At 41.3% G+C, this 21,733-nt stretch overlaps 2 protein-coding genes and 1 long non-coding RNA gene across 4 annotated transcripts in view; 1 reads left to right on the top strand and 2 right to left on the bottom strand.

Annotated features, from left to right (window-relative positions):
- Positions 1-13,582, bottom strand: part of LOC111869472 (solute carrier organic anion transporter family member 5A1) — a 70,409-nt gene extending 56,827 nt beyond the window's left edge. Inside the window, exon 1 of the mRNA XM_023861039.2 lies at positions 13,277-13,582. The gene's annotated coding sequence lies outside the window, so the exon portion shown is untranslated. The remainder of the gene's footprint in view (positions 1-13,276) is intronic.
- Positions 13,583-16,976: 3,394 nt separating this feature from the next.
- Positions 16,977-19,594, top strand: LOC111869470. Its single transcript, XR_002843670.1, has 3 exons — positions 16,977-17,015; positions 19,133-19,314; positions 19,505-19,594. It is a non-coding gene; the product is annotated as an uncharacterized LOC111869470 (long non-coding RNA).
- The window catches only part of LOC111869469 (solute carrier organic anion transporter family member 4A1), a 90,805-nt gene continuing 86,435 nt past the window's right edge, over positions 17,364-21,733 (bottom strand). For both annotated transcript variants that reach the window (XM_023861037.2, XM_023861038.2), the window contains exons 11-13: positions 19,534-19,760; positions 18,499-18,687; positions 17,364-17,828 (exon numbers count right to left, since the gene is read on the bottom strand). In XM_023861037.2, coding sequence (XP_023716805.1) covers positions 17,612-17,828; positions 18,499-18,687; positions 19,534-19,760 — 633 coding nt within the window. In that variant the 3' untranslated portion in view covers positions 17,364-17,611. The remainder of the gene's footprint in view (positions 17,829-18,498; positions 18,688-19,533; positions 19,761-21,733) is intronic.

Below are 21,733 nucleotides of genomic sequence, written 5' to 3'. Positions count from 1 at the left end.
TTATATGCCGAGTTTGAATATTTCAATAGTTTCGAACGCCAGACCGAAAACTATAAAAGAAATGGCAGTCAATTTGCTATTTCACATTCTACAAAAGCATTAACTTAATCAGAGTTGCGGATTTGTTTGAAAGCTCTAATACCCTACACAATTATAGGATCAGTGTTACTTAAATTAAGCCTACTCCAAGAAATTGAAAAGTAAGGTGTTCGGATGGCCTCCAACAGCACGACGTTCGTAATATATCTCGAGAAAACTGTGAAATAGGTAAACCGGTTTAAAAGATCAAAGGGTAGGACATACAGACATGCGGAGACAGCATGGCAATGTCACATGTCATTTGTACTCCTTGAGAATTGAAAGAAACTAAGCAAATATTGGCCATTTTCTTGTCAGTTTTATTGAAAAAAAAAAACCGCTCTCTTACTGTACAGGCGTGCGAACGTGCGACTGTTTGCATACCTGCTGCATATCCAAACCGTCAGGAATAATGCATTTCCGCGGTAACGACATAGGACACGTGAAGCCGAACTGTTGAAGACGGTGTTCACTAAGCAGTTCGAAAAACGCCTATACAAGGGGGTTGAATGCATCGGCACTCTGGACATCGGGTTCGAATACCTCCACCGTGACCCTGCGAATCGTGGGAGGCGACGAAAAGGGAAGTCTCAAGTTTGAGACAGTAAAACATGGTCTCGAGTACCAAGGGTCTCGGATCCGAGAAAGACTACGCTGGCAAGGGCCAGCAGCATATAGAAAAGACAGACCCGTCCTCTTGTCAGAGAGGGCGCCCACAGAAACAAGACCGTAACTGTCTGACAGTAATAAAGATGTGATCGCTAGCCCCAGATGGGTGCCTTATGCCAAGACAGACTGGCCGACTGACCGTCGGTCGTAAGGCGAGACTCAGACTCAAGACTCAGGCATAGGACACTGGAAAGAGAGCCGCCGCAGAAGACAAGGTTGGAAGACAGAGTCTAGCATTCGCCGAATTAGTTGGATCAAGTGAGTGGAATCGCAGAAGCACTAAAAGTGATACTAATTGTACTTGAGTGTGTAATAGTGAGCGTTCAATAAATATTCGCTAAATCCGAGACCCACGTGAAGTTATGTGTCGCGCTGCATGGGCAACACGCGACAATATTTTGGGGCTAATGATTTTCGTTGCGAACGCTCCATTTATCCACCGACCAAAACTCGAAACCATGCGCTCTGCATTTGAATTTCGCGAAATTTTTCACGGAAGCAGTTTCATGTCCGCCAAGTCCCCCTGTTACGTGTGGGACACCCGGTATAAAACCTACATTTAGAACTGTCGTTGGTAAAAAGCTACCCATGTAACAAGCCGTGAAGGCTCATAGGGTTGAGACGTCGAGGCTCCCATATTTTCTCTAGACAATCCGTTCACAGACGGCGTTAAGGTTGTTAGCTTTACGCGCCGGCCGCACTTTAACCCCAGCAAGATTCCTGGTACTCGGTTCCGTTAGAGGGCCATAGTGTGCCTGGAATGACTAGGTAAATTGACAAAATCCGCCTCAACGGGACTAGAACCCGCGACCTTCCGGCTTGTAGCATAGTACCTCAACCAACTACGCTACCGCATGCTCCACTGTCATTGGTAACAGACCCAATAAAAGCAAACATTCAAGACTAGGGAACTTTTCCTAATTTGTTTGTCTAGGTTGTGTACGTTTTGTAGCCTCGAACGTAAAAAGCAAACACTGAAAGCGGGTTCTGCTGTCACTTGCTTATGTAAATATTACACACCGAACTCATCATTATTTCGGGGTAAATGCACAGTCAATAATTGACGTCAACAACATTCAGGTAAACGTTAGCTTGAAAAGCGCCCATTCTGTTTAAGGGACGAAATGTCTTAGTCCGTTCGAAAACAGGGATCGCAGGATTCGTATCCCACTCGAGGCATGGATGTCCATGCTTAATTAATTAAGCACACGGACAACTTCATGTTTATCTTACCGAACAGAAAACACGTCATGACTATGTAACAAACATTAATACGTTAACCCTTTAAAGATTCACTACTGATTGGCTGCTAAATTGGTGCTGGCCCTCGCCAGCATAGTGATTCTTGGTTCCGAGTCTAAGGGACTCATGACCTTTAAAGACTGAATTCATTCACACTTTTATGTAAGAATTCAGTTCGTGCCTCACAAAGAACACTCCGTCTCCATAACAACGCCCAACCGGTTAATGCTGTTTAGGGAAATAATCGCTGTTTACTGTGAGAACCATACGGAACACATAAATACACTGTGTGGGCAGAATGCAGAGTTTTAGTATCTTGAAGTCCGTACCTCACAGGAAACACACTCCGTCTCCATAACAACGCCCAACCGGTTAATGCTGTTCAGGGAAACAATCGCTGTTTACTGTGAGAACCGTACGGAACACATAAATACACTGTGTGGGCAGAATGCAGAGTTTCAGTGTGTTGAAGCGGATGGTACATATAGTAACCACTGGGCTTTGAATGGTTAATGCTATCTGGCGGGAAAGGGTAATGAAAAACCAGTAGCTCTGTGGGTAAAATGCTGAGTTTCTTTTTAACATAAAAGCATGGGTTAATTACACCTAAAACTTCAAAACTTTTTAGTGGTGATGGATTGTTAAAACAGCACTTTCATCAGGAAAGATTTATGTTACAGTTTGAAGAAGCATAAGGGAATAGAAACAACACTGTGAACGTTGTTACAGTTCTTCCCAAAGATGATCCATTAATTATGAAAAAGGAAGAGCTTTCTTGTTGTTCACTTCCGTCAAGTGTATTGTCTTCACGCTGCGAGTCAAAATGGACGTTACTAGGTTTCGTAAAACAGCCTCCAGAAAGGAAAGTTTCTAATTTCAATTCAAGGCTTTAACACAAGCAGCAGTCTACTGGAGTAGCTAATGACATTCACTTTTCACGGTCCAGATCATTCAATTCTACTTAACTACCAAAAAGATTCTGAAGAAAACTCTTTCCTACAGATTATTGTATAACGATATTCATCCACTTTGCTTACATAACAACGCCTCTCCAGATGCACGACATAGACCCACAGCATCGATTTATTGTCTTCTTTATAATTAATTTAACGACCAAGATAGCGTAGTCGGTACAGCGATGGGCTACGGGCTGGACGGCCGGGAAACGATTCGAGGCAAGGACAAAAGTTTTTTCTCTTCTTCAGAACGTCCAGACCGGCCCTGGGGCCCGCTCAACCTCCTATCCAATGGGCACCGGGAGGTATTTCCCCAGGGGCAAATCGATCGGGTCGTGAAGCTGACCACTCACCTCCATCTAGTGCCAAGGCCAAGATTGGTGGAGCTATACCTCCACTCACCCATATCTTGTAGGCATAATGCTTAATTAATTAAGCACAAGGACAACTTTACCTCTTTTGCCGGGATAGTTAAGTCAGTATAAAGACGGAATATGGGCTGGACGGTCGGGGCTCGATTCCCGGCAGGGGCCAGGCTCATGTCCAACGGGTACAGTGGTTCTTTAAGCGGGGTAAAGCGGTTGGGCGTTAAGTTAACCACTCACCTCCATCCAGTGCCGATGTCATGAATGATGGAGCTATATCTCCACTTCTCCATATGCCTTCATGTTTTTTCAGTTGCTTCGAGTGATAGGAGCATTAGTGAATAGTGAACTGGACTTAGAGTGGAAGTGATCGTGGCCTGATTTAAGGCACTATCCCGGCATTTGCCTACTGATTATGAGGAAAAATAATAACCCTGAGAATGACAGCCGGTCTTTGGGTCGAGAAAAAGGGTAAGGCTCCCTATAATAGGACGTGGAGGCCCATAGAGTTGTGAGACGTCGAGGTTCGCATATTTTGCTAGACAATCGGCTCACAGATGGCGGTGAGGTTGCCAGCCTTACGCACCGGCTGCCCTTTACCCCCAAGAATATTCCTGGTACTCATTTCTGTTAGAGGCTGAGTCGACCCCAGGGCCACAGTATGACGTCGAATGGCGGTGTGATTGTAATACAGCTTAATTCGAAAGGGTACATCTATTATGGCGGGATTCCTTACAAGAACTGCAAACTATGAAATACCTCAACCAGGGCAGTCAGTGCATGGGCCAGGATTCGACCCTGAGACACCCCTTAGGAAGCAAGAACGACAACTAATGAGAACTAAGATTCTCACAGCAGTGAGCATGAAAAGTTCTACTTCCTGAGACGCGACGTCGTGCAGTCTGGAAGCATTTCATCAACGTTTCGGATGAACGTACTGTCTCTGTATTCAAATGTCGAAGATGTGCCTTGCAAACAACGAACAAGAGGCAAGAAGCAGGCTTGCAATGACGTAAGCATCTACCTCACTATCTGATGACGCATTCTCAAAGATGTCTTAGACACAGCACACATCAATGTTATTCACATAGTTACTATGTTAGCGTATGTAAACTCATTATATTTACCGCAGTGTCCTGAGGGTCGATTCCCGGACAGGGTCAAAAGAGTTTCTCTTCTCCCGATATTGCCCACACTAACTCTGGGGCCAACCCAGCCTCCGGGGGATGATAAAGCAGCACGGGCGTGAAACTGACCACTCGCCTCCATCTAGTGTCAAGTTAAAACGCTGGAGCTATACCTCTACTTCTCCATACGTCTTAATGGCGTGGTGTTTAATTAATTACACACAGGGGAAACTTTACCTTTTAAGTGCACCAGAGATTCAGTTAACGGTTTATCAATTCGGTCTATTACGTTAACGGGTATAAGGTTACTGACCAAGGAAGTACGCGGCATGGCCATCTTGCATGGCAGTTTTTGAGAGTTGTGTGAACAGCACGGCCTACTTTCAGAGAAACGAATTATACGTTATGCACAGCAGCGGCTTTCTCCATAACTAACAAAGCAGCACAGTCCTTCCTGATAAGCTGACGCTGCTCATCTTGTGAATAAATTATCTTTCTGCAGACCTGAACGTTCACTAACAGTCCCTACCCCCAGCCTATCCATTTTAATATTATCCCCATCTACACCGTGTAGGTACAGCTACTAGGCTACGGTCTGGATAACCGAGGAATCGGGGTTCGAATGTCTGTAGGCAAAAAAATACTTTGTTCTTCTCCATAGCGTCAAGACCGGCTCTGAGACCCACGAGGGTACCCCCAGGGAGTAAAGCGGCAAGGGGAAAGAAACTGACCACTCACCTTCATCTAGTAAACAAGGTTAAAGAACGATGGAGTTAGACCTCCACTCCCTCGTACGTCTTTATGGCGATGTGGTTAAGGAATGGCTTTACCTTCTACAACATCTACGCCTATGATTTCAAATTAATGTCTTCTATTGAGATTATAAAATCAATACCGAGTTGAGAAATCTCGGCAGATCAGATGAGTAAGTCACGGCGCTTTCGCCGTTTTATCTGACGTGCAGAAAATGACATTACATAATTCCAGAAACTCAACTCATGGTGATAAAACTCTTACATATGTCACAGAGGCACTACAGATGTAAGGTAAAGTTGTCCCTGTGCTTAACTAATTAAGCATTACGTCATGAAGGCGTATGGAGGAGTGGATGTATCGATCCATATTTTCTTGGCCTCGGCACTAGCTGGAGGTGAGTGGGCAGCTTCACGACCCGGGAGCTTTACCCCCCATGGTAGAACCCCTGGTATCCATTGGATAGGACGTTGGGTGGATCGAACACTGAAATTTAAGTCAAAAGTCACGAACAGATACATCTATGCCCCACCCCCCAACACATCATGACGAAATATGTAATTAAAAGCACACGTGTACGTGTTTGGGGGCGATGAAGTCATGGGAGAAGCTTTTCCTTACGTTTAGTCCGTATTTTGTAAGTTCGTTTGCTTAAAATACAGACACTCAGGTGTACCAAAATGATAATATAATTAGGTAAATATGGGATACGAGATTTTACTTCAGAACTTTAATTACCAAAATAGTGTCACGATTTAGGAGTGACTGTCGACGGGGTTTTGGATTGGTCAGTGGCTTTATTGACCACTTATACAAACGGCTCGGAACTAAGAGCAATGAAGCTAAGTTGTCAGCTTCACGCCATGGCTGCTTTACTCCCCGGGTAAAGAGATCCCGGTACCCAGGGATAGAAGATTGAGTGGGCCTCAGAGCAGGGCTGGACATTGAGTAGTAAAGAAAAATCTTTTAACGCTGCCGGGAGTCGAAGGCCGGTCATCCAGCCTATAGCCTGTCGCTATACTGACCGAGTTATAAACGTGTGTAGTGAAGCCAAATGCTTAAAGCGCGTATAATTAGTTCAGTATTCCGCTGCAGACAAAATTAGCAACAAATTTCTCTCTTAGAGCGTGATGGCAGAAGTGTGACTGCTGCAAGGATGAGAATGACACTTTCCCCTTGAGTCCCTAGTTCCGCAACCGTGCGATGTTAGTGCCGGACTATCAGTAGCCCGGAACTCCTGTTTCCTCTAAGACACAGCGAGGTTTTGCGCAGCCTCCCCGCAGTTTCGAAGATACAATCTGGAGGACCTACATACAGACGAGGACGATCACAGTGGCCAAGCGGTCTAACGCAGTGTTTCTCAGGCGCCGGCCCCCGTCTTCTTACTTACTTACATATGGAGCTGAGCCTTCTGCTGCTACTCAAGAATTTCCCAGCATTTATGGAACCCGAAGGTTCATTACCGTGTTCACAAGAGCCCTCAACTGATCCCTATCCTCAGCCAGACCAATCCAATCCATACCATACCATCCTATCTCTCTAAGATCCATTTTAATATTGTCCACCCACGTACGCCTTGGTCTTCCCTGTGGTCTCTTTCCTTCTGGCTTTCCCACCAATATCCTATACGCATTCCTCGTCTCTCCCATTCGTGCTACATGACCTGCCCACCTCATCCTCCTTGACTTGGTCATTCTAATTATACTTGGAGAAGAGTACAAGTTATGAAGCTCCTCATTATGCAGTTTTATCCAATCCCACTCGTTGCATCAATGTGTTCAGCTACATCCTCTGCATCAAAGAAAGCAGCTGTGTGTAACGACGTCCAGTCAATATTGCCCCGAGCATCAATATCAGCCCCTTTATCTATAAGTAATTCAGCCATAGCCTTTGCTTTAGAGTAAGCAACTAAGTGCAAAGGTGTTCTGTAGCGGTCTTGCGAATGGGCTGTTCCCTTATCCAAGGAGTCCTATCGACTTTGTACAGATTAAGAAACTGAAAAAGCGGCCAAGGTCCACAAGGGCTGTGGAGACATAATAGATAAATAGATACAGATGAACGCCAAGTTTATTGAAAAGAAATCTCAGCCACTGAAACTGTCATTGAGGCAACACAACAAAACGGCCGCGTCATAGCTCAAGCGGTTAGTCGCTGGCTTCCCACCGCGGCGGCCCGGGTTCGATCCCGGGTCTGGTCAAGTGGGATTTGTGGTGGACAAAGTGGCGCTAGGGCAGATTTTCTCCGAGTACTTCGGTTTCCCCTGACAATCTTCATTCCACCAATTGCTCCACAATCACCCTCACCTATCATCTGGGGCTGGTACAATAGGCCAGAAGTGGCCGCAGTACAAGGGACTTAGTCCCACACCACTAGCAATAAAAGAAACACAACAAAACACAGTTACTGAGTAAGTTTCTTGAAGTAGTACATTACTTCAAGAGCGAGAACAAGACGAAAATTAGTGTTTGTCGTCCATATTGAATTTAAATAAAAATTGTGAAACTGTTTAATGTTTATGCGGGAAAAAAATCCATTTATGTGCTTAAGTAAATTAGGATTTGTTGAAGAGAAATGTAGCTGGAAATCTAAACTGTTCAACAAAAACCCACAAAATAAATATCTTTATTTTGAATTCGTGCTATGATGTGTGATGTTTCCATTTTTCTTCTCATACAAGAATGCGGGTAGTTCAGAACGATTACATTTAGTGTATGGAATGCAGCGTAAACTTCCACGTTTGTGTTGCGCAACTCATTTCGTGACGTAACATTCTAAATCCGCCAAAAAATGAGACATCTATACTACACAGTTTNGAATTCTTATATATTATTCTTATGCATTGCCGGTCACGGTAGCCGTGCGGTCTAAGGCATGAACTGTCTTCGCTCGCTCGGAAGCCGGGACCTTGGGTTCGGATCTGTATCCTGTGAGGTACGGACTGAATTCTTATATATTATTCTTATGCATTGCCGGTCACGGTAGCCGTGCGGTCTAAGGCATGAACTGTCTTCGCTCGCTCGGAAGCCGGGACCTTGGGTTCGGATCTGTATCCTGTGAGGTACGGACTGAATTCTTATATATTATTCTTATGCATTGCCGGTCACGGTAGCCGTGCGGTCTAAGGCATGAACTGTCTTCGCTCGCTCGGAAGCCGGGACCTTGGGTTCGGATCTGTATCCTGTGAGGTACGGACTGAATTCTTATATATTATTCTTATGCATTGCCGGTCACGGTAGCCGTGCGGTCTAAGGCATGAACTGTCTTCGCTCGCTCGGAAGCCGGGACCTTGGGTTCGGATCTGTATCCTGTGAGGTACGGACTGAATTCTTATATATTATTCTTATACACTGCCGGTCACAGTAGCCGCGCGGTCTAAGGCATGAACTGTCTTCCTTCGCTCGGAAGCCGGGATCACGGGTTCGAATCCCATTAAAGGCATGATGTTTGGTGTGTTTGCGTTTATTCTGTGTTTGTGTTGTCCTGCGTTTAGGTAGAGGTCTTGCGACGAGCTGTTCACTAGTGTAAGGAGTCATATCGTCTGTAGAATGATTTATACACTCCGTGGCTTTAGTCCGCATGCGAACTATACCAACCGAGCGACCGCCGCTTGTCGGCGATGTTAGTGCCAAATGTAGCGGATAGAGAGTGTCGTCTAGTCAGAGCAACGAATCTCCACGGCGGTTAAGAGATCAGGACCCTGAATGGGCTGGAAGAGCCATTGAAAAAAAAAACTCCACACTGCATATTCACAGAGTTTCTAGACCTATCCTCTGGCTTTTAAGTATGAAGTGAAATGTGGCAAGAAGTAGGGGAGGCAGTGATTCCGGTTACATTGTGGGAGGAGGGGTGATGCGCTGTATCTAAGCATTTGGTATAATTCATATACAACCCGCAACACTTACCTCAGTTAATGGACTCGACCTAATCCACTGCGAATTTTCTAAGTTGCAATTTTGCGCTGAGAACGTGCCAAAATGAGGAAGTAACAATAAGATGCAAAGAATTGCTTACTGCGGTCCTTCATAATTTGCACTTTTCCTCTAAGAGGCCTGTTGTTAGGGTGGTCTGAACACGAGAGTGATATGAGCAGGACACGTACGTGTATCAAAGACATATTAATTGTCCTTATAACGACGATTTTTCAGCTGGAAAGGATTATTTCAAATTATAAAACTAAAAAGGTAGATATATTCCTGTGCTTAAATAGTTAAGTACTATGCCACGAACAGGTATGTCAATGGAGGTATAGCTCCACTATTATTTTCCTCGGCACTAGATGGAGGTGAGTGGTCAGTTTCACGCCCTGGTCGATTTTCCCCTGCAGAGAAAACCCCGGTACCGATTAAATATGAGACTGGGTGGGTCCCAGATCCGGTTTGGACGCTGTGGAGAAGAGACAAATCTTTTGCCGTTGCCGTGAATCGAACCCCAGCCATCCGGGCTGTAGCCCGTCACTACACCGACTGAGGAATCCTGGCTCCTATTGTAAATGATTGTAAAATAATCCGAGCATAGACTATTTAAGGGCTATTCCAGCATTTGCCTTGAGAAACCGAAGGTTTGTCCTTCACAGTTCTACCAACAGATGTCTCCATAGTCCTCCTAGCTTACGTATTGAGTAAAACGTAGAAAACAAAGATCTTTGTCTTTAAACCTTAAAAGAAAATTAGAGGAACGTCTGCTAAATTAATTAACTTTTATCTATGAACAAAACACCAAGTTGTTACAACTTCTCTAAAACTTCTAACGCATGATTCACGTGAAAATGTTTCTCTTTACTGCGCAGTTAAAAGTAACGTCATAAAAACTAATCCCCAACCCGCAAAATAATAGCTTATTGCCCAGATCTTCCCAGGGAAGATGTCTAAACCAATCAGCCCTCTACTTCCAAATTCTTATTTATTCACCATTTATCAACACGTTTCTATAGCATTCCCGATCTAGAAACCCGATATTAACGGCCGTGGGGATTCGTTGCGCTGACCACGCGACACCCTCTACCCACTAAAGTTGGTACTAACTTCGCCGACAAGCGGCGGTTGCTCAGTCTGTATATTTCAGTTGCGGACTAAAACCACGGAGGTTTTTTTTCTATATCATTCAATACTAGACATTCCTTTCAGGTGAAACAGAACTATTAAATGACCTACGAATCACTCAAGATGAATGGATGAATAATACAAGTAAAAAAAAAACACCAGTTCCTTTCAAATCCTTATTTACCACATTCAAGATAATCTTTCCGTCTTATTCTTCAATGTGGAACGAAGTGGTCGTGGCCTATGTTATTACCTGGAGGAATCTCAGTTTGGATAGCCTGTGTTCCGGCCGTCATATCTCGAATAAAAGCCTGAAGCGGGACCGCTGAGTTAACTAGTTCTATTAATGGATTTCGTATGATTATCTAACTAAGTAGCTATCATCGCTCTACGCAGAATTAACCGATTGCTTTATGTAATGGAGACGCAGTGGGTTCAGAAGGTCATGGTACCATGGATGAACAAGGCCATAACACATGCGCAAACCACATATATACCAATCAATTAAAATATAAAAATATATATTCATAGTATGTAACACTGGTATCAAGGCTTGTTGAGATCAAGAATTCATTCTTTTAGCGGAACAGCTCAGTCGGTATCACGACAGTATACGGGCTGGAGGCGGGAGTTCGATTCCAGGAAAGGGTCAAAAGATCTTTCTATACTCCGAAGTGTCCAGAGCAGCTCTTAGCCCAGGGCAAAGCGGCCAGGGCGTGAAGCTGATCACTCATGTCCATCCAGCGCCGAGGTTGGAGAAAACTACATAATGAAGAGTTTCATAACTTGTACTCTTCTCCAAGTATAATTAGAATGATCAAGTCAAGGAGGATGAGATTGGCAGGGCATGGAACACGCATAGGGATAAGATGAATGCATATAGGGTTTTGGTGGGAATTCCAGAAGGAAAGAGACCACTAGGAAGACCTGGACGTGAGAGGATAATATTAACATGGATCTTGGAGATATAGGATGGAGTGGTATGGGCTGGATTGATCTGGCTGAGCATAGGGACCAATGGAGAGCTCTCGTGAACACGGTAATGAAACTTCGGGTTCATTAAAATTTTAGGAATATCTTGAGTCGCCAAGCAACTGGCGACTTCTCAAGTTGGACTCAGCTCCGTGGAGTTGATTAGTTCTTTGATATAGGTAATCGCGGCAGCGTAGTTGGTTGAGGCACTACGCTACAAGCCGGAAGGTCGCGGGATCGAATCCCGATGAGGTGGATTATTTTCAGTTTACCTAACTATTCCAGCCGCGCTATGGCCCTGGCGTCGACTCAGCCTCTAACAGAAATGAGTACCAGGAATCTTCCTGGGGGTAAAAGGCGGCTGGCGCGTAAGGCTGACAACCTCACCGCCATCTTTGAGCCGATTGTTTAGAGAAAATGTGGGAGCCTCGACGTCTCACAACCCTATGGGCCTCCACGGCCTGTTATAGGGATAACTTTACTTACTTTTAAAATATAATATATGTGGGGGTCCAGTTACAGATATAAAGAACAGGTTTAATGACTTTATTCATTGTGCAAGACTGAAACGATCCTTGATAATTAATACTTCGCATGTTTTTACTTCTGACAGTTCATCTCTGCTCTAAACTGTTTTTCTGAACTAACTCACGGAACACAGTCCTTGCTGGGAAGTGAACTGTCACTCAGCAAGTCTAAAATAAAAGCATTCCCTTACTTCTATGGAGAATTCATTACTGAGCCTACAAAAGCCAGAAAACTCGTCCCACCTACGAATTTTCTATACAATTTATTAAACAACGCTGCCAATAGCTCAGACTATTTACCGTCGAATGGTGGGATTATTAGTGAATCATAAATTTCATAAAAACATATAAGATGGCAGCCATAATCTAATTTACAGTCCTCTCCTGGCATTTGCCTGGAGAAACTCTGGAAAAACCCCGAAACACCTTAGTCAGGTTAGTCCGTGTCTCGTCTGGGATTCGAACTGATCCATACTGAGCCTGATGAGTAACACAGTCTCACACCCTACTTCCTTGAACATCCATTTTAATATTATCTTCCTATCCAAGCCTACTTTTTCTAAGTGGCCTCCATCCTTCAGAATTTCTGGCCATATTTGTGTTATTTCTTTTCGTTCCTTCTTATCCTCCCTGATTTGATCTTTCTAATAAAAGTTATAGCAACCAAAAACAAAACCCCGATTTTAAATGTACAGTAACGACCTGGATGAGATTCATATTCATTCAAGAACACTGTCAATTCACGAACAGTATTCATCCATGTCTTCGAAAGCATTTAATGACAAAAGGGTCTGATCCCTTACTAGGGACGTCATATTGGAGGTTTCTCTTGCCTTGAATCCTATTGGTAAGAAAATTACACGTAAACAAGTCATAAAAACTCTGTTCCGATAGCCCTCAATGGTACAAAAATGTTGGTTTTATTAATACCGAAGTTTGATATTTACCCTTATTAAAAAAAAAATTGTGATTTTGAAACATACAAGGTTTGGCCATGATGTTTATTAAATAAGCCAAATATATAAATGTATAATTTTTCACATAAAAGCAAATATTTTGAGTTAGTTATCTAGTGATTCAGTTTAGTAACAAACAGGAATATATTTAAAATATTCGAAAGCTTATTCTGTGTTTTTAACTTCAATTTTGCGTAAAACCACANAAAAAAAATATTTTTTGTGATTTTGAAGCATACAAGGTTTGGCCATGATGTTTACTAAATAAGTCAAATATATAAGTGTATAATTTTTCACATAAAAGCAAATATTTTGAGTTAGTTATCTAGTGATTCAGTTTAGTAACAAACAGGAATATATTTAAAATATTCGAAAGCTTATTCTGTGTTTTTAACTTCAATTTTACGTAAAACCACACATTCTTTTTATCAATCAACTGTATCTCAGAATTACACGAGAAATAAATATAGAATGCCAGTGTGGGATATGCTGTGTTAACATTTCATCATTCCAAATAATCCTTTCATAGGCGAAACCGTTACATGCAAGAACAATGTAAAATACATCACATGTGTATGATAAAAGAACTTACAGAATCTTTTATTACGAGGTCAATGCCTTGACGTGTTCTTCGCTGGCCAGCTGCAGAGGTATCAGTAACGAAGAAATCCACAACACTAAAAAACCTCTTTTGTATAGACTCTAAACATTCACTAAATCACAATATTTCAGCACATCAAGCTCAAAATATACCACACACATTCATCTGTGCTTTAGAAACACAACATCCCCAATATAAATACAATTAAAATTAGCTAAAAATAAAAAAATGGGGTAAAAAATCGTTCCAACAAAACAGTCTCTTTGTCGAGTGTTGGTGCTCTAGCCTCCAAGCACCAAAACCAAGACAGCTGTTTTTCGTTTGTCACATTGCGCATGCGTATAATGCCAGCAGGAGCGCTGCGGTCGAAGTTAGCAACAACATGGCCTCCCAGGTGCAGCAGCATTCTGACAGAAGTGCAGTCATTGGTTTCGCTGGAACAGCTGTTCTGGCCGGGAAATTTGACTTCACATCATAATTTTTTCAATGATATCAGTTCCCAGTAATTAGTTGGCGCTGAATACTGACAGGCTACATGATGTCATAATCCATAGCTCACCAGACGATAAACTAAACCGGTGGTATCTTGTTTTACCATGGAATAAGTAACATACATTGCTTTCATAATAGAACTTCAAATGTGACAAGAGAGTGGACTGGAAAAGCTTTGCATTTTGGTGATATAATTTTGCTCTCTTCAGGAAATCTGCTTACGCAATTTAATAATTATTAATAATTATTTTCTCTCTTGGGAAGGATATTACTTATATGTGTTTGAATGACGAGAGGTTAGTGAAAATATTAAACGCAATATTTATTCTTATATACTATTGCACCGACTGGGTTGATTGGTCCGCACAAATTTTCCAGAGGAATTCTTACTTCTGTCCATATCAGTGGAATATAATTGGAACGTTCGAATCATAAAAAAGGTAAAGCTATCCCTCTAACAGGCCGTGGAGGCCTATAGGATTGTGAGACGTCGAGGCTCCCACAATTTGTAGATGGTCAGCTCACATATTACAGTAATTTTGGCCGTAGTTCGACAGGAATGATTAAAGGCATATTAAAATGTAAATAATTGATTAATTATTTCAGTATATATGTGATTACGAACTATAACATTTCTTTGAAATATTTTTTTACTCGAGATATAATGTATAAACTAATTCGTTGAGAAGAGTTCCTCTGGAGAATATTCGCATGTCTACGGGAGTTATAGAATTTTAAACACTGTATACGCACTATGCAAGTTTATGTTGGTCATCGTATCGCGGGCAACAACTATATAGCGCGCCTCATTCACGTTTTGTACTATGGCCTATAGATGGCAGAAGAGTTTAGACGAGCTCTCCATGACGTCGCTTTAGTCGGAGTAATTTCCGTGACCGGACCGTAAATGTAGTTCAGATAACTAAGTATAGAGTTCACTCACGTACGGAGTGAGTCAATGCTATATATTGAAAATGAGAGTGCGAAGTCAAAGCGGTCAAAGCAGCGTTGCTGTATGTGTTTCAAGAATGTTTGTAATAAGAGAGCGGTGCTTGTCGCAATGAGGTTTATGTAAATGTTCCTTGAAGTAATTCTTATATTATTAATATGTATAACATTAAAGGGATTGAGCTCAACATGTAAAACGGAAGGAAAATCTAAAGTTGTCCCTACACGGCCGTGTAGACATAAAAGGGAGTGGAGGTGTAGCTTCACATTTTTGACCTTGACACGAGATTAAGGTGAGTGGTTAGCTTTATGGCCCTGGTCTACCTGTCCGTAACTTTAAACTCTAAAAGTACACAATAGTTTTGATTACGATGATTACTGACTTCTGGGAAGTGACGTAGTGTAATCTGGGAAGCAACGCTTCGGAGGGACTTGTTGTCTCCTTCTTTAAGGTATAAATGTAAGCTGTGAGTGCAGAAATAAGTAGAAGTAGAACCAGGACCAATAGCAACAAGGGAAACAACCTGAAGATTATTGGTCTTCACAGGGTCCTTTAACGCAACCAAGCCTCTCAACCTACCACTCTTCATTGATGTTATGAATGATACAATAGAGAGATTCGTCTTGATTTCTGGTGAAGTATTTCTCTAATGATTTCTCTTTGCTCATCGAAACGTATAACTGAATTTCAGAATGTAATAAAACTGCAATTGCAATGAAGAAAGTACAATTTTATTATAAAATATCACACAAACATACTTACAGCCAAATAAACATCAAGTAATAATTGTACATTTGCATACATAAAACACGCATGCACATTAAAATATCTTTTTTCTGTAAAAATTTTCAAACGTAAGCCACTGTATGAAACAAGCAGTAGAAACGCACTCTTTTTTTTTTTAATTTCTCGTTCATTGAAACATTTAACATAAAGACATTTATATTTTAGGGGGAAAAAAAATCTTTAATTAGTGGGCTGATTATTGCCGGACATATAATAATAATAATGTTTTCTGTAACTTACGAATTTCACAACCAATATTTTGTTAGCAACTGCACGCACATTTTAATATTATGTTTGTTTATATTATGGCGGAATGGCCGAAACTATGGCATTATTCTGAAGTTTTGCTTGCTACCATTATTCAACACAGAGAAGCCCGGCAAACATAGGCCTATATGTCTCAAACTTGTTTCGAAACCATAGTCCCAGTTACAAGGAGTGAATTTGGTATTAGCTAGTGCGGTCATCTGAATATATTTTCTTTATTGCTAGTGGGGTGGGACTAAGTCCCTTGTACTGCGGCCACTTCTGGCCTATTGTACCAGCCCCAGATGATAGGTGAGGGTGATTGTGGAGCAATTGGTGGAATGAAGATTGGCAGGAGAAACCGAAGTACTCGGAGAAAACCTGCCCCAGCGCCACTTTGTCCACCACAAATCCCACTTGACCAGACCCGGGATCGAACCCCGGCCGCCGCGGTGGGAAGTCAGCGACTAACCGCTTGAGCTATGGCGTGGCCACAGTCATCTGAATAAGTTAAAAGTTGAAAACGTTGCAATGTAACTTATTAATTTAATCAAAGTTTATTCTCAGGTGTGTTCCCATTCTGATTAACCCGCCGTTAAAATTACTCCGTTCGTCAGTCTCTACCCATAGAACAACACAAAAACCACTAAAATTATTTTCGTGAAATTTGATATTGGAACGTTTAAACGGGAATTTGTCAGCATATTCAAATATTAAATAAAATGGTACAAGAAGAACGAACAATTTTCTTGAAGATCTGAAGAAGTTTTTGCTTGCATCTTGAGCATAGCTCACACACATCACGCTAAATATTTATCATGGTGAATAATGTTGGGAAAGACGATTGTGAAGAAAAATAAATGTAAACAAGTTTTTCTCTTTGAGGTAATTATTCAATACTTAGTGAATACCACAGATTTCTTAGGCTGTGCTCATATTTCCTGACTTAGTTTTCGTAAGAATTTGTCCGATGAAGAGAAAGCTTGTACCAAAGTATTGTTCACCACGTAATGTCATATTGATTTCCCGTATTAGAACATACAAACCACATCGAAATCGTAATAAAACTGATTTCAAATTTCACATTTTATGTCATTAACACAGTGGTTACTATATGCACAACCTTCTTTGAAATAATAAAACCTCTTATTCTGCCCACAGAGTGTATTTGTGTTCTCACAATAAACAGCGACTGTTTCCCTAAACAGCTTTAACCGGTTGGGCTTTGTAGCGGAGACATAATGTGTTTCCTGTGAGGTAAGAACTCAATTTAAATATATTAACAGAATAAATTCAGTGTTTGAAGGGTTAATTTATGGGGACTCCCCTATTTCATCAAAAACGTATCTGATGAATTTTATGACTGAATTCTGATTTAGAACTTCGAAATGTCATTAAACGTAATTAGTCATTTCTAAAGTTCAAATAAATTACTACCACTATTAAATATATATCAGTTTATGTGAATAGTGCCTTATATTACCGTATCTTTCCTTCATTTTGAGCTGCAGTTTTTATATTGAACACAGAGTCAAGCAATGTGACAAATATTCCAGTCTTAACGTGTACATATAACATTTTTGCACGGCCATTGATGTTCTGTTCTTTTTATTTTCATAACTACAGAAGTGAAACAGCCAGACGCCCATAAAATGTAGCTTACACAGACACATCCATTGTACAAATATTAACAGCGTCACGCGTATTGGGTTCATTAACTTTCCAAGCTTCCTGATTTATCCCTTTATGTTGATAAAAACGTCTGCTCCATGCATCTTCCTTTCGTCTGTACAATGGAATGGAACATATATAATTCTTATAGTTTAAGATAAGCTGTTCGAGCTGTATTTATCTCAAGTATCACCAGAAATTGTTGTTACGTGATTCGCGTGTCCATTCATAAGAATGGATGGCATACTGCTAGCGCCATCGTCCGTTAAGTCAGGTGAAGTAGGTGTCGCTGCTTGCAGCGCCTCCTTAAACCCAGACGGCGGAATATAGAACCACCAAGCCAAGAAGAAAAACAGTAACGAAGCTGCTTTTCCTATGAACGCCAATGCTAACATATACCTGTAAAAAATATATAAATATGTATTTCAGGGGGGAAAATTTGATATGATATTAAAGAGATTTATATCTTCTGGAATATAAGGCTGTGTAGTCCATTAGAAGTAAACAGAATAACTCTGTTTCTTACGTGTTTCACGTTTTTTTTTTTTATTTTGCTTGGCTTCTTCTACATTTAAGATGGCGGCATATTCTTCCGAAACGTCTGTTGACTTTAAATTGACTACACTGTATTATATTCCAGAATGCAGAACTCTTCATAACCACCGCTATAGAAACCTCAAATCATACACAATAAGGAGTTAAGTTACTCACTTACTAATGAAGCTGAGTTGCTCTTGAGGAGCCGCCGATTCTGCAGCTACTCAAGAATTTCACAACATTTTATGGAACCCAAAGGTTCATTACTGTGTTCACAAGAGCCCTCCACTGGTTCCTATCCTGAGCCAAGTCAATACAATCCATCCCATTCTGTCTCTCTAAGATCCATTTTAATATTTTCCACCCACCTACGCATTTGTCTTAGAAATTTTAAATTAAAATTACTTAAATTTATGTTAGTTCTTAAGTGGATAGTTACGTAGTGAGTCAGACAATAAGTGAGTCAGTTTGTGAGTATGTCACTCTGTCCATCAGTGGATCAGTCGTCAATGCAGAACACTGTACTACATACCGGCTCATATACTCGTTGTCGTATACGAGGCATGCGCCATTTTCGTCCTCGTGACACGATTCCTGCCACAGGATGCAAGTCTCGTCAATCAGCGCTCCGAACACCATTGGCGCTGGGATCGTCCCTATCAACCGTACCTTGATCCATTGGATCCCCAGCGCGAACGCTCGCTGATCATCCTGTACACACCTGTAATCAATGTCACAGTAGGCTTCAGAACTACTTTCGGGTCAGAGAAAGAATGAACACGTGTGATGTGGGCTCAAGTCATCCGCCTGCTCCCCCACTTTACTATACACCAATAACAAGCTGAGATGCAAGAAGAGGGAACAAAAGATAATCAGAATAAAAGCAACAACTGGTGGGGACGGGAAAAACCACGAAAAGGGGGAGGTAACTGCTATGTCCGCTGACGAGAAACAATCTGTGTTCATTCTTTCCTTGTCCCGACTACACAAACTTAAAATATTGTATGTACATAGCAGTGCACTGAATTTTTTCTGAATATAAACTAGGTCATTGTTGATTGAAATTCCGCCGTTTCGGAAGTACTTTTTATTTCATGTTAGGTATAATATGTGCCCAGTATAGCTCGAGAATATAAATCTATGCCTATTATGTTCTGATCTTTTAGGTTATAACACTGTACAGTATGGAAACGCCGATATGATCCAATATAGGCCAAGATGGATTTTATGCCTTGAAGATGGAGGCAATATATTCTCCCTAAACGTTTGTAACTATTTGGTGCACTACATGGAACCAACGTCGTAAGAACATCAGATCTCGGAGCTTTGACTCAGTAATGATAAAAAGGTTTGTATACTCCATCTGCGTCATCATCAGTTACTGATGAAGTTTATTACGTCATCATTATGGCGTCACTCTATTCTGTTTTCAACACATGTCCGGTATTCATGCGCCGCTGGGAAATTCACACACACACACAAGACTTATTTTACCCGCAACGTTACCTATTCAATGTACGACGTTCCCTTGTTCACAGAGTGGATGGAGTATAGTAAGGTTACTCACCTGAGAGTTGCGGATAAAGCCGGCATTGTGCTGAGGAACGTGAAGAACATAGTTAGGAAGACGAGGACTACAAATGGCCACAGATAGGGGCACTGTGATTCGCACATTTGGTTCATTGCCTGGTACGATCCAAAATTATGTACCAATGCTGACTCGCCTTCTGCTTCTTCTAGAAACTTAGTCAGGTTACCATCTGTAGAATTGACGCATGCGCAGTTGGTATACACCTATATAACAAAATTCAAGTTAATACTTGTATCAAATAAGTTACTTTGCTTCCTAAAAGATTGGCTATGACCCAGAAAACTTGGATTTCTTTTTATCTTCATATAAAAAAGTCTTTAGTGTACACAATTTCGGTTTACCGTGTCATCGAACTGTCTAGCGTTAACAGACTGTGTAGTTAGTTAGTTATTGGAGAGGGTGGGTTTCCCCATGCACCGCGACCAGTTTGATCTACTGTGCTTCCCTCTATGATATTCTACCAGTCTCTATGCCCTACCGATATTGGTGCGTACCATCAGTCCCGACCGAGCCAGCGAGTTCGGCCACTTGCTTAGCGGTGTCTATAATGCTTCCCCCATCTATCAGAGGTGTTAGAGACGCCTGTTGGGCGGGAAATATCCTTGAATTTAGCTCAGTGACCTCCTTTGGGGATATGAGGTTCTTTTACGTACCGTAAATCTACGACACGGGACCCACGGCTTAAAGTCCCTCCCGGAGGACTTGTTCCCTGAATTTTTCCGCCCTTAAAAATTCGACGACCTCCGCCGGGTATTTGAACCTGCGTACCACGAGTCATGAGGTGGGAAGTTTACCTCTAGACTACGGAGGCCGCTTAACAGACTGTGTAAATACAATTCATGTAGTATGTCACGAACGAGTGAGTAGTCTTTTCCTTTACATTATCGTGTTTATTATGTAAGTACTGGTAGTAATTTGATAAGGATATGTGTACTACACTATATAAAAAAACGGTTTAGGATAATTATTTGTGCATGTGGGCATCAGTGGCAATTACGAAGCTGTCTCCCAGCCAAGTGATGATAAATGTAACCTCTTTCTGTGAATTTTATTTCGTATAATGTATGTTAACCCTAAACGTACTGAATGTCTCCTAAATAGTGTATATATACAAATGTAGTTCGTACCTCACAGGAAACACATCACGTCTCCACTGAAATAATAATTAACTCTGTGGGCAGAGTTTTAATATGTTAAAGCAGGTGGTACATATAGCTTTAAAAGGTTAATTTATTTCGAATCATTATTATATATTTAAAAATATTTTAAGCATATTATTCCTTTTACAAAACTCTCTATCCGACTGTCAATTTGAAATATCACCCATCCAGCTAATAGAAACAATTTCCTAAATATCCTAAACTGAACATATAAAATTATTATGCGCAGTCAGCCTTCGATGTGAATTCAATAAACCATTCTGTTGCTTCAGCCCAACCAATTTCATGGGTATAAAATGCGCTATAAAGCTATGAAATTTTCAGTATGCGGTAAACATGAAGCTAAGAATATAGTAATATATAAAATTATAGTCATACATTTCTTTTTCCGAACGTGGGTTGCCACATATGTAACATGGAGCAACATGTTAGCCACCCTTGCTCTTTTATGATAACCCATGGCCATAAAAAGATGACTCCCGAAAGAACACAGCTGAGTCGCGAGCAAATGTACTGTGTCACTTTGGAACATGAGTGGGAAGGTGTACACCGAGCTGCAGCAGAGGCAGTTTCGAATACAAATTTCTTTAAAACAAAACATACGGAAGGACAAGAGACCAAGTAAACTACTAAAATTACTAAAATATTCAATTAATGACATGGAAATACCGAAAAGGAAGAATGAGAAAATATGTTCCATTTGGGAGGAAATATCTTAATGTTTAAGTCCATGATTTATTTCAACCGTCTTCCAGTGCATACACTCATCTATCTCACTCCTCTCTCTCGCACTACATGTTTCGGCACAAAAGTGCCATCTTCAGGTATAACACACGCAGTCACAGATGCAAGACACAACACAAAGCTCAATACACACACGAAAGTAGAAAGAGTGCTCCGACAGAAGAGGATAGGTGTGACTCGCATAGTGAGATACGACGTAGGAATGAAAAATCCTGAACAATTTTAACATTTTTAACATTTAATATTTATCAATATATATGATAAATATATAT

Source organism: Cryptotermes secundus, unplaced genomic scaffold (genome assembly GCF_002891405.2).
Source record: "Cryptotermes secundus unplaced genomic scaffold, Csec_1.0 scaffold1771, whole genome shotgun sequence".
In the NCBI taxonomy this organism is placed as follows: Eukaryota; Metazoa; Arthropoda; class Insecta; order Blattodea; family Kalotermitidae; genus Cryptotermes; species Cryptotermes secundus.
The sequence above is the reverse complement of the archived record's forward strand: the minus strand, read 5'-3'. Positions and strand labels throughout refer to the sequence as shown.